Below are 13,603 nucleotides of genomic sequence, written 5' to 3' on the forward strand. Positions count from 1 at the left end.
AGTGTATGGGGCTTTGGTGACAAAACAGATGGCACTGTGATCGACTGCATCCAATTTGTTGAGTAGAGTGTTGGAGGCTATTTTATAGATGACATCACCGAAGTTGAGGATCAGTAGGATGGTCAGTTTTACGAGGGTTTGTTTGGCAGCATGAGTGAAGGATGCTTTGTTGCGATATAGGAAGCCGATTCTAGATTTCATTTTGGATTGGAGATGCTTAATGTGAGTCTGGAAGGAGAGTTTACAATCTAACCAGACACCTAGGTATTTGTAGTTGTCCAGGTATTCTAAGTCAGAGCCGTCCAGAGTAGTGATGCTGGAAGGGCGAGCAGGTGCGGGCAGTGATCGATTGAATAGCATGCATTTAGTTTTACTTGCGTTTAAGAGCAGTTGGGAGGTCACGGAAGGAGAGTTGTCTGGCATTGAAGCTCGTCTGGAGGTTAGTTAACACAGTGTCCAAAGAGGGGCCAGAAGTATACAGAATGGTGTCGTCTGAGTAGAGGTGGATCAGAGAATCACCAGCAGCAAGAGCAACATCATTGATGTATAGAAAAGAGTCGGCCCGAGAATTGAACCCTGTGGCACCCCCATAGAGACCGCCAGAGGTCCGGACAACAGGCCCTCCGATTTGACACACTGAACTCTATCAGAGAAGTAGTAAACCAGGAGAGGCATTCATTTGAGAAACTAAGGCTGTCGAGTCTGCCAATAAGAATGTGGTGATTGACAGAGTCGAAAGCCTTGGCCAGGTCGACGAATACAGCTGCACAGTAATGTCTCTTATTGATGGCGGTTATGATGTCGTTTAGGACCTTGAGCGTGGCTGAGGTGCATTCATGACCAGCTCTGAAACCAGATTGCATAGCGGAGAAGGTACGGTGGGATTCGAAATGGTCGGTAATCTGTGTGTGTGTGTGTGCGCATTGCAGGATTTGCTCACCATTATCTGTAACAATGACATCTGTGTGGGAGCTGCCGTATTTGTGGATGTGGTCCACGGCGTCCTGCATACTATCCACCACCTCAATGCAGCACTCCAGGTCCCCGTACTCTGTCCTCAGAGACTTCACCTCAGATGGGCTAAAAGTCAGGTAGGAGGCAAACCTGGGGCCTGCATGGATCTTCACCTGTGGGATGACAAAAGACATTACATTTTCAATGATGACTGTATTTGACCATGTACACATCTCTACTGTGTAGTTAAAGGGACATAACATTTAAAATCAAAGCAGGATGTGCGCATACAGTATCTCAACATTAGAATACTTTTTACCAATATCCCATTAAACTGACCAGGTAGATGCTTCACCGATTTAAATAAAAAAGACAGTAAGCCTTCCCCCTTACAATTGGTCAGATAGGGTGGCAAGGTACTACATGAATAAGTTATTGTTGGAAAAATGAACTACTCTGCTGTGGGGTTCTCCGGTAAATGTATTTGTGAATGGCTGCTTTAGAGACAACAATGCTTTGGATGACAACACTAAAAGGTCTAACAGAGTGTTGGCCCGGTCTCTCCCTTTATAAATTATGTCTCTATATAGTGTGTTAATGCTCTGGATTATGTAATGTCTGTCACCTGTATAAGTTACTGAACAAGCCACAGTATGAGTATTGTCTACATGGAGAGATGGTGGGTGTATGCACGTCTCACCTGTTCCACTCTAAGCATATCTATAATCTGGTCAAACAGAGGTGTCCTCAGTAGATCTCTGTGGAGGAGTAGGGTCTCCATGGCATTGCAGGCCGCAGGGTAGTCACATTTAGAGTCTTTGACTGCAGAGAGAACATTTATTAGACTACCGTTCACTTAGAGCAGGTATTCCCAGGGGTACGCGCAATGCCGTATGGGGTACACCAAATAAAAATGTGATGCACATAAAAAAATAAATATTTTTTTAATTCACATTTTCAAACAGTACATTTTTGTATTTTCCAACGGGGCTATACATTTGGGTGAGTTTTTTTCCCCCTCGCCTAATTAGCCTCATTTCACTGCCAAAAATTACATTTAAAACCACCTAGTGTAGAGCGAAATAACACAACGTCAAATACAGGTAGCCTAGTCAAATAATTAACATCCAATCACATTAACCATAACTCTCCAGCAGGAAACCTGAACTTTAGCGCAGACATTTAGAAATGAAACATGACAATTTGAAAAATAAGCAACGGGAGTTTGAGCGAGAATAAAGACCACTTTCGAGTAGTAAGACGTATAAAAGCAACAGACCATTAATAAGAAGGGGCTAGAAGCATCTTATATGGTGAGCTACCGAGTGGCTAGGACAGGCAAGCCCCGTACTATTGTAGAGGATTTAATTATTCCTGCTGCCGCGGATATGGCTGGGACAATGCTGGGGGAATATCCAGGCAATGCCTTCCTCAAACAACACTTTCATGATGCATCAGTGACACGGCAGGAGATGTTTTGAAACAATTACTGCTTTGCATACAAGCCAGTGAATTATATGCGCGACAGCTGGATGAGTCAGACGTGGCGGGCCTGGCACAGCTCCTGGTATATGTCCGTTACGTTTATGGGAGGTCAATTAAGGAAGACATCCTCTTCTGCAAACCACTGGAAACGAGGACAACATGAGGATATTTTTATATACTTTGGGCCATCAAATGGACTTGTGGTCAAGATGTGTTGGTATGTATACTGATGGCGCAAAAGCCATGACAGGGAGACATAGTGGAGTGATAACGCGTGTGCAAGCAGTTGCTCCCGACGCCACTTGGGTACACTGCAGAATCCACCGAGAAGCTCTTGCTGCCAAGGGAATGCCTGACAGCTTGAAAGACGTTTTGGACACTACAGTGAAAATGGTTAACTTCATTCGGATAGGGGGCAGCATTTTCACTTTTGGATGAAAAGCTTGCCCAGAGTAAACTGCCTCCTACTCAGTCCCAGATGCTAATACAGTGGGGCAAAAAGGTATTTAGTCAGCCACCAATTGTGCAAGTTCTCCCACTTAAAAAGATGAGTGGCCTGTAATTTTCATCATAGGTCCTGCCTTGGCAAATCACGCTGTTAAGACACTGATGCCCTTTGCAACCACGTACCTATGTGAGAGTGGATTCTCGGCCCTCATTAGCATGAAAACTAAATACAGGCACAGATTGTTTGGGGAAAATGATTTAAGACAGACTCTCTCTAATACAACCCAACATTGCAGAGTTACAGTTGAAGTCGGAAATGTACATACACTTATGTTGGAGTCTAGAGGTTGACCGATCAGCACGGACGATTTCAAGGTTTCATAACAATCGGTAAACGGCATTTTTGGACGCCGATGATGGCCGATTACATTGTTTTTGCATTATTTAAACCAAATTGAACATGTTTCATTATTTATTTGAGACTAAATTCATTTTTATGTATTATATTAAGTTAAAATAAGTGTTCATTCAGAATTGTTGTAATTGTCATTATTACAAATATATATAAATAAAAAGCATCCGATTAATCGGTATCGGCTTTTTTTGGTCCTCCAATAATTAACGTTGAAAAATCATAATCAGTCGACCTCTATTCGAGTCATAAAAATTCGTTTTTCAACCACTTTACAAATTTCTTGTTAACAAACTATAGTTTTGGCAAGTCGGATTGGACATCTACTTTGTGCATGACAAGTCATTTTTCCAACAATTGTTTACAGACAGATTAACTCCAGTGGGTCAGAAGTTCACATACACCAAGTTGATTGTGCCTTTAAACAGCTTGGAAAATTCCAGAAAATTATGTCATGGCTTTAGAAGGTTCTGATAGGCTAATTGACATCATTTGAGTCAATTGGACGTGTACCTGTGGATGTATTTCAAGGTCTACCTTCAAACTCAGTGCCTCTTTGCTTGACATCATGGGGAAATCAATAGAAATCAGCCAAGACCTCAGAAATATGTGTAGACCTCGACAAGTCTGGTTCATCCTTGGGAGCAATTTCCAAATGCCTGAAGGTACCACGTTCATCTGTACAAACAATAGTACGCAAGTATAAACACCATGGGACCATGCAGCCGTCATACCATGCGTTCTGTCTCCTAGAGATGAACGTACTTTGGTGCGAAAAGTGCAAATCAATCCCAGAACAGAAAAACGAGCCTTATATCGACATATCCTGAAAGGCAGCCCAGCAAGGAAAAAGCCACTGGTCCAAAACCACCATGAAAAAGCCAGACTACGGTTTGCAACTGCAGATCGTACTTTTTGGAAAAAAGTCCTCTGGTTTGGCCATAATGACCATCGTTATGTTTGGAGGAAAAAGGGAGATGCTTGCAAGCCAACGAACACCTTCCCAACAGTGAAGCACGGAGGTGGCAGCATCATGTTGTGGGGGGCTTTGCTTCACAAAATAGATGGCATCATGAGGAAAGGAAAATTATGTGGATATATTGAAGCAACATCTCAAGATATCAGTCAGGAAGTTAAAGCTTGGTCGCAAATGGGTCTTCCAAATGGACAATGACCCCAAGCATACTTCCAAAGTTGTGGAAAAATGGCTTAAGGACAACAAAGTCAAGGTATTGGAGAGGCCATCACAAAGCCCTGACCTCAATCCTATAGAAAATGTGTGGGCAGAACTGAAAAAGTGTGTGCGAGCAAGGAGGCCTACAAACCTGACTCAGTTACACCAGCTCTGTCAGGAGGAATGGGCCAAAATTCACCCAACTTATTCTGGGAAGCTTGTGGAAGCCTACTCGAAAAGTTTGACCCAAGTTCAACAATTTAAAGACAATGCTACCAAATACTAATTGAGTATATAAACTTCTGCCTCACTGGGAATGTGATGAAATAAATAAAAGCGGAAATAAATCCTTCTCTCTACTATTATTCTGACATTTCACATTCTTAAAATAGTGGTGATCCTAACTGACCTAAGACAGGGAATTTTTACTAGGACTAAGTGTCAGAAATTGTTTAACATGTATTCTGCTAAGGTGTATGTAAACTTCCTACTTCAACTGAATGTGCATCCTTTCAAGCACACCCTTCTCATTAACCTGTGGTGAGTTTGTTCCTCAAAAATGGTGAATAATAAGGTTTTATATGTAAGATGGCTAAATAAAGAAAAAAAATATCATTATAATATTATTTGTGCCCTGGTCCTATAAGAGCTCTTTGTCACTTCCCATGAGCCGGATTGTGACAAAAACTCACACTCATTCTCATGTTTAATAAATGTATCGTAGTGTGTGTGGCAGGCTTACAATGGCGGCAAAAAACAACATTTGAGAGCGCGCTGACCCTGATGCTAGAGGGGGTACGCAGCTGGAGGTTGAATGTTTGAAGGGGTACGGGACTATAAAAAGCTTGGGAACCACTGACTGGGTGTATGAATGACTAATGAATGAGTACATCATTTAATGTAAACTAAAGCCGTCTGCTGGTTTTTAAGACCTAGACAACCAGCTGAGGGGAGTTCCTTACCAATCATGACCTTAATTCATCAATCAAGTACAAGGGAGGAGTGAAAACTGGCAGACATTGCCTTCTGCAGAACAAGTTTGACACGTGCCCTAGACGCAAGGACTGACAGTTGATGACATCCACAAGATAGCTTCACCATAAGTTGCTTATAAACAATGAGGTAATGACGCACTCACTGATGTCAATAGCCTTTTCGATGCAGGCCTCAGAGTCGATGTAGACATGGCAGATGCCCTCACTGTGTCCCAGCACAGGGATGCCCTTGGCAGCTCTCTGGATGTCTCTGACCAGCTGGGACGAGCCTCGAGGGATGATCAGGTCTATCATCTTATCTAGTCTACACAGGTCCTCCACCTCCTCACGGGTACTCACCTACATGTTAATAACATACTTTACTACGATGCCAACTAAAATCATATGTACCTACAACAGGGCTGGGGTCAATTCCATTTTAATTCAGTCAATTCCAATTATCTTCTCATAGAGAAGGATTGAGGAAAATGTGAATTTCTAATTACATCCTAAAATGACTGAATTAAAATAGAATTTACTCCAGCCCTGACCTACAGTACAAATGTACTGTTGTTCACACCACACAAATTATTTATCCTATCTGTAAAGTAAGTGTATCTAATAAAAGTGTTATGCATAACCTAAAACTCAACTCCTGCCTCAAATGTCCCATTGATTTGGATCAAGCTCTTACCAGCTGAATAGCATCCTTCACCCCGTGGATAGAGAGCGCCTCCTGGGTCAGCTGATGCAAGATACGGTTGGTGTTGGCCGCTTCTTTTCCCCCCTTCAGTAACAGAGCATTTCCACTGGCAATAGCCAGAGCTGACACCTGTATTTCATATCGGTACAAGTCCATACGACACTTCAGTCACACATCAGTACTATCATGCCTCTGAAAATAAAAGACAATAGGGTGGAATCTCAAATCAACCCTTAGACCATATGTCCTGTGTACTTAAAATCTGTGTAAATCTGAGAGGATGTGAGGCCTCCCGAGTGGCACTTTTGCAGTGCTGATGTGCCACTACAGCCTCGGGTTCGATCCCTTAGACCATATGTCCTGTGTACTTCAAATCTGTAACTGTGACACCCATGGGGCAGCTCACAATTGGCCCAGCGTCGTCCGGGTTAAGGGAGGGTTATGCCGGCCGCGATTTCCTTGTGTCATCGTGCTCTCAATCAAATCTTATTGGTCACATACACATATTTAGCAGATGTTATTGCGGGTATAGCAACTGCTTGTTGCGGGCTGGGCGCCTGCAAGCTGAATCCGGTCGTCAGTTGGATGGTGTTTCCTCCGACACATTGGTGCGGCTGGCTGCGGGGTTAAGCGAGCAGTGTGTCAAGAAGCAGTGCGGCTGGGCAGGGTTGTGTTTTGGAAGACACGTCTCTCGACCGTCGCCTCTCTCGAGTCCGTAGGGGACATGCAGCGATGAGACAAGATCGTAACTACCAAGTAGAAAAAGGGGGTTAAGAAAAAGGGGGTAAAGTAAAACAAATGTTTAGATAACTAATAAATTAGAGAGGATTTGACAAATGTAAACAATATGGTAATAGCCCACTAGAGAGCAAGGTGAAGCGATGTTAAAGTTTCACCATATTGCTTATTTTCCAATCAAATCCTCTCAGATCTCCACAAGTGCCTAGGGTGAAGGGTCTAGGGGTCCATTTGGGATTGGACCCAGGATGAGCCTTGTGGTTTAGCAGCATGGCCACCATCAGGTGACTGACCTGAGGAAGGCAGTCGGGTCGGGACTCAAAGATGACCAGCAGGACCCCGATGGGCACAGTGATCTGTTCGAGCTCCAGGTTGTTGGCGACTCTGGTCCTGCGGAGCACCTGCCCCACGCTGTCCCTGGACGATACAGCAATCTGACGCAGGCCTATGGCTAGGCTGTTCAGCTTCGATGTGGACAAACTCAACCTTGCCAGCAGGGGTTGGGAGAGACGGCCTAGAGGGAATCACACTAAAATATAACACCAACATTCTTATGGCTTTTATCAATTGCTGATATCGACAGACAGCTTCTGTCAGCAATATTAACAATATCTGGTATGATCCTAATTTGTGAGGCTATTGTGACCTGATGAAGCTACATTGAGTACCTGATGATGCTGCAGTCTCCATGTCTCTCTTGTTGGCACTAAGGATCTCATCCTTCTTCTCTGTCAGCAGGTCAGCCAGACGGCAAATTATCTCTCCTCTCTGGTTGAGTGTGAATGAATACAGACGCCTTAAAAAGATTACTAAAGTACAGCAGAGATAGATCACACATCAGCTCAGATGGGCACTCTGTAACCAGGCCAGTCAGTATAGCTCGGCACAGCTCTGTAGTGTGAAAAGGGTAAAAAAGGGAACGCTCACCTCATCTGGGTGAAGAGTAGCCAGAGTCCTGCCTGCCTGCCTGGCCATTTCTGTCTGCTGCTCCACAGTGGGACCTGATGTGTCACATCCCACAACAACATGAACCTGAGTGGGGCATCTCACCAACTTAACTGTTTCAGTGACTCTTTATAACCATTTTCATACATGAGCCATTATAAATGCTTTTTGAAATGCTTATAAATTCTTTATACATTATTATAAATGTTACAAATGCTCATGAATTGTAATGAACTGCATTTTTACAAATAATGTAGTTTATTAATGAGTGTGTAGTTTATTAACTACTGCTTCTAATCTAATGTAGGTTGGAGTTTATTTCTCTACAAAGGTATCAGTGACTCACCAGCAGGCTTGACCTCAGAGAAGAATGTGCCCACTTTCTTTCCCTCCACTATGTCTGTGATGACGTGGCCCGTGACTTTGGGGTCGGTGCCATTGGCAATGACGACCGACGTGCCACCCTGAAGCGCCCACAGAGCAGACTTCACCTGGGTGAGACATGGTTCTAATAAACATTTACAATGAAACATACCCCGTACAGCCTGTGGAGGGTGTGTCCCCCATCTGGCCCTGGTTCCTCCCTAGGTTTCTTCTATTTAGGGAGTATTTCCTTCCCTCTTTCTTTCTGCTTGCATTTGACTTTAGGGCCTTAATCCGAGTTACTGTAAAAGCACTTGTGACAACTGCTGATGTAAAGGGTTTTATAAATGAAATTGATTGATTGATTAAACCTTCTTTCAAACAGCCAACCACACTATTTTAACACTTGAAGTGTCGCTGGTGGTTGCTTGCCACTAACCTTTGCCTCCATGCCCCCAATGCCCACTTTGGACTTTGAGCCATATCTGATAGACTGCTGGTCTCCGGGGTAGAAGATATCGATGAGTTTAGCGTCATCTGTTCCTGGGGGGCTGTCATACAATCCTGTGGGATACAACATGGTCAACGCAAATACTTTTTATTTTAGCTGAGAGTAAATGAACAACAACGTAGCTAATTTCGAAATGCATTACATACCTTCAACATCAGATAGAGCAATAAGAAGGTCTGCTTTCATTTCAACAGCCAGTCTTGCAGCCAAGCTGTCGTTATCCTTGATGTGTATTACCTAAAAATGCAAGAAAAAAACATAAAAAAGCATGACCCCATTTAATACATGCAAACAGCTCATCATAGCCATGTATCATAACTATGCAATGTACCCTAGCCTAGGATGTCATTTTAAAGTAAGAGCAGCTTGCTGTATAAAAACTTGCTACAATAGGCCCCTTTATACTAGCATTGGCTCTGACTTCAACATAAGTCATATACTAACTTCCACATTAGCCAAGTTTTCACTTAGGTTTGCATTGGCATCAATGGAAGACTAAGTGGAAGTCCAGATTCGCCCCTCAGATGCATGAAGCAGTACTAATAAAAGTAGAAATCGTCAAAGCTAATTACATATATTTTCAAACAAATGCTAAACCAAAATGAAACATTTGTGTGGGTGGAGAAAGTAAAATAAAATATATGCCTTATGTAATAAACCATCACAACCACACTACGCATTCCCAGCATGCCCTTCACAAAGTACCCACATTTACCCCCTGAAGGTCACTGTTTGGAACAGGGGGCGGTACAACTGCGTCATTGGTGTTGATGATGGGCACTATGTTCATGCGCAGCAGCTCGTGGAGGGTGCTGTTCAGGTTGCGACGCTTCTGCTCATCGTGGAAGTCGAGGTTCGTGACAAGGATCTATTGAAGAGGCATACGAAAGAGCTCAGTATGAGGGTTTAACGTAGGCATATAGTAATTCTAAAAACATGTACTGGGGCCAAGCTTCCTACCATCCAAGACCTCTATACCAGGCGGTGTCAGGGGAAGGCCCTAAAAATTGTCAAAGACTCCAACCACCCTAGTCAGATTGTTCTCTGCTACCGCACGGCAAGCAGTACCGGAGCGCCAAGACTAGGTCCAAGAGGCTTCTAAACAACTTCTACCCCCAAGCCATTAGACTCCTGAACATCTAATCAAATGGCTACCCAGACTATTTGCATTGCCCCCCTCCTTTACACCACTTCTACTCTGTTATCATCTATGCATATTCACTTTAATAACTCTACCTACATGTACAAAATACCTCAACTAACCGGTGCCCCGCACATTGACTCTATACCGGTACCCCCCCTGTGTATATATAGTCTCGCTATTGTTATTTTACTGCTGCTCTTTAATTACTCTGTTACTTTTATTTCTTATCTGCATTTTTTTAAACTGCATTGTTGGTTAGAGGTTCGTAAGTAAGCATTTCACTGTAAGTTCTACATTTGTTGTATTCGGCGCATGTGACAAATAACATTTGATTTGTCAATCTAACTTTGGCTAAGAAAAGGAATAGAAAAACAATACATGAATGTAGTGACATCAGACACTATGCAATTCCATCTGCAAAGAATGATACAGTAATTATTTTGTAAGTGTGTTTGTACCTGTGCAGTGCAGGTGCTGTACTGGGTGAACATAGCTTCATACAGAGCCATCAAGCCACTCTGTCCAGCAGCTGCACACGCCCGGGCCTCCAGAACTGGAAGTGACTGAAGCGCAGAGAAATAGAAATCATTAGTAAAAGCCAATATGCCAATAGTTATTGATCTATTGTCATCCAATCTGTTGTGAGGAGATTTGGTATACCATTTCTTTGAGTTGGTTCTGTCCAGAGTGCAAGGCTTGTCTGACGCTCTGAGATAGCAGGATCTCGTGTCTCAGTCTCTGCCTTCCGAAAGCAACGGCCCCACTGGTGACAATCATCATCTCCCTGCCTTGGTTCTGCAGCACGGCCACCTAAGGGACAGACAACAATGAGCTCTTCTTACACACCACTTAGTGTAAGTGTTCTCTAAAGACCCACCAAACATGTAACTGAACATTACCTCAGCAGTTTTTCCCCTTAAATTTTAGAAGATACCTTTCAATGCCAATCAAAACCCACATAATCATGTCTTCAATTACAATATTCTGGAGTCTTCAATTTCTACATTATTTCTGGTTCTCGTTAGTAGTTCCTGGTCATTACAACTTATGTAATTAATGACCGGGTTGTGACCTCACCTGCTCCACAATGGAGGCGAGACGCCCGAGGGCCAAGCCACACTCATCTCCCCGCGTCACCACAGCACTGCCCAATTTCACCACAATGCGCTTGGCCTGTCTGAGCTCACTGCGGTGCGCTGCTGACTTCCCAGGAGAATGGGTGACAGGGACTGCAACAGATAACAGGACATTAATTTAACACCAGTCATGTTCATTAGGGTACACCGTAGCAAAACATTACGCAACGAAAAACAAAAATGAAAGTTTCTTAGTTCAGACAGTACCCTCATATTTAACTTCTTTGCTTCCGTTTCATGCCTACTGAACATGACCCAAAATAACTTTATCCAAAACGTACTGAACAGCAGTTCTCGTCGTAAACCTTGGATTGTCTGACAACAGAATATGTTAGGCTATTATATGGGCATACATCTGAGACTGCCAAAGAGGTGTGTTAAGTGCCAAGTGTCATCTGTAGTGGGGTGCACCAGTGCAGTGTGTTTTGGAATGGTGGAATGGGGTTGGCTACTTACACTTGGTTTGGGACACTGCCCTGGCAAAGTGTGGGCAAACATTTGCTTGCAGGCTCCTGGAACGTAGACTGGAACACAAGGCCAGCCTCTGCAACATCATGGCAATTTGATCTGAGGACAGTACACAGCTATTTATAAATCCAAATAAAGTGGGCATCCTTTAGGCTGAAATACAGGTGTACATCTGCTTGAGAGTATGCTAAACCAAATTGTCTCGTGGTAGATTAATTGGTAGAAAATAGCTTGGTGCACCAATTGTTGTCAACAGTCTAAAGCGCTGAAGTTAGCCAGCTATACTACACACAACAAAAATATAAAATGCAACATGCAAAGTTTGGTCCCATGTTTCATGAGCTGAAATAACAGATCCCAGAAATGGTCCATTCGCACATAAAGCTTATTTGGTGCACAAATTTGTTTACATCCCTGTTAATGTGCATTTCTCATTTTCCAAAACAATAAATCCACCTGACAAGTGGCATATGAAGAATATGATTAAACAGCATGAGCACTACACAGGTGCCCCTTGTGTTGGGACAATAAAAGGCCACTTAAACGTGCAGTTTTATCATACAACACAAAGCCACAGATGTCTCAAGTTGAGGGAGCATGCAATTGGCATGACTGCAGGAATGTCCACCAGATCGGTTGCCAGACAATTGAATGTTCATTTCTCTACCTCCATGTTTTCGAAAATTTGGCAATACCTTCAATCGGCCTCAGAACCGCAGACCACATGTATGATGTGTGGGCCAGCAGTTTGCTGATGTCAACGTTGTGAACAGAGTGCACCATGGTGGCAGTGGGGTTATGAATGGTATAAGGAAGGTTAAAACTACAGACACAATTGCATTTTATCAATGCATAGAAATACGTCTGTGGTATGTCTGTGACCAACAGATGCATAGCTGCATTCCCAGTAATGTGAAATCCATAGATTAGGGCCTAATTTATTACATTTCAATCGACTTATTTCCTCATATGAACTAACTCGGTAAAGTATTTTAAATTGTTGCGTTTATTTTTGTTCAGTATAGTTAGTTGTTTTTTTTTAACTAAGGATTGATAGCTGTAGTTACAGAAATAGTGCAAATTCAGTGCACACTGCTTATCCTACGACTAGCTAGGCTGGGCATAGACCTCCACCGTCGCGTGGCTTGATGTGGCCAGCCAGTAATACACGTGACCCCTTGACCGGTTCGTACTTAACACTATCTATTCAGGCTGCAAATGTTTCGATTTCCTCAGCAACTTTACTTAATGACGAGAAAACTGGGGGGGACGACAAAATATGCGATTAACGTTACTACAATATGGCCGCTTCTAGCGGACGTTAGCTACAGCAGGCTATGATCTGACTAGCTAGCGATAGACTAACGTTGAGGTTGGCAAATAGAGAATCAAAATAGAGAATTAATTCAAAAGATGTCTCACCAACAGTCAGTACTTATAAAAGTCGAAGGTTCCCGCTGCAGCAAAATTGACAACTGCTGAGCAAAGACACGTCGTCAGATTGCCACATCCACAGGCAGCCATAGACCGTGTTCCCGAAACGTGTGGGTTGTGTTGTGAACAACATAACCGTGAATCAGCGGTTCGCTTTCAAAATAAAGGTACCCCATTGAAAGTGATGCAAACAGATTTTTTTTTTTTTTTTTTTTTTTGGAAAAATAATTTTTATTTTCATTTCACATTCAAATACAAATTCAGTGCATAACGTTGTACATAACATGGATACTTACAAACAGTATCAAAAAGTACCGTAACAATATAAGAATATCAAAACTCCTAAAAAAAGTGCTGTTCTGCAGAACCTCAGCAGTATTATTGGTCTATATTCAAGATTAACATGCCTCTAACAATCTCCAAAAACAACACAAACAATTCTATATATAAAAATATATACATATATATACATATGGCAAAATGCACTCTGGATAAAACTGTGTGTATCAAATATCTACAAAGGCTTAGTATACATTTCAAATGTACCTATGTAATGCAACTATATATTGGTTATAAACACATTTACAATGACGGGTAAATCCCTTTCCATCTCTGTTTTACTGATGCAATGCCCCCCTTATCTATTTCAAATTGTATTCTTTTCCAAACTTCCTGTTTTATAAATTGAACCAATCCCGTCGGTGACCACTTGAGG

At 42.6% G+C, this 13,603-nt stretch overlaps 1 protein-coding gene across 2 annotated transcripts in view; it reads right to left on the bottom strand.

Annotated features, from left to right (window-relative positions):
* LOC110491809 (delta-1-pyrroline-5-carboxylate synthase) overlaps positions 1-13,040 on the bottom strand; it is a 20,267-nt gene extending 7,227 nt beyond the window's left edge. The window contains exons 1-16 of one of the 2 annotated variants that reach the window (XM_021565588.3): positions 12,877-13,040; positions 11,443-11,553; positions 10,928-11,079; positions 10,511-10,660; positions 10,309-10,413; positions 9,416-9,574; positions 8,853-8,943; positions 8,635-8,759; positions 8,179-8,323; positions 7,815-7,888; positions 7,556-7,655; positions 7,181-7,401; positions 6,141-6,278; positions 5,611-5,806; positions 1,655-1,776; positions 941-1,127 (exon numbers count right to left, since the gene is read on the bottom strand). In XM_021565588.3, coding sequence (XP_021421263.1) covers positions 941-1,127; positions 1,655-1,776; positions 5,611-5,806; positions 6,141-6,278; positions 7,181-7,401; positions 7,556-7,655; positions 7,815-7,888; positions 8,179-8,323; positions 8,635-8,759; positions 8,853-8,943; positions 9,416-9,574; positions 10,309-10,413; positions 10,511-10,660; positions 10,928-11,079; positions 11,443-11,542 — 2,065 coding nt within the window. In that variant the 5' untranslated portion in view covers positions 11,543-11,553; positions 12,877-13,040. The remainder of the gene's footprint in view (positions 1-940; positions 1,128-1,654; positions 1,777-5,610; positions 5,807-6,140; positions 6,279-7,180; positions 7,402-7,555; positions 7,656-7,814; positions 7,889-8,178; positions 8,324-8,634; positions 8,760-8,852; positions 8,944-9,415; positions 9,575-10,308; positions 10,414-10,510; positions 10,661-10,927; positions 11,080-11,442; positions 11,554-12,876) is intronic. The other variant, XM_021565589.3, reaches the window with a different exon arrangement.
* Positions 13,041-13,603: the final 563 nt, after the last annotated feature.

This window comes from Oncorhynchus mykiss, chromosome 16, assembly GCF_057628025.1.
Source record: "Oncorhynchus mykiss isolate SJ-2025 chromosome 16, ASM5762802v1, whole genome shotgun sequence".
In the NCBI taxonomy this organism is placed as follows: Eukaryota; Metazoa; Chordata; class Actinopteri; order Salmoniformes; family Salmonidae; genus Oncorhynchus; species Oncorhynchus mykiss.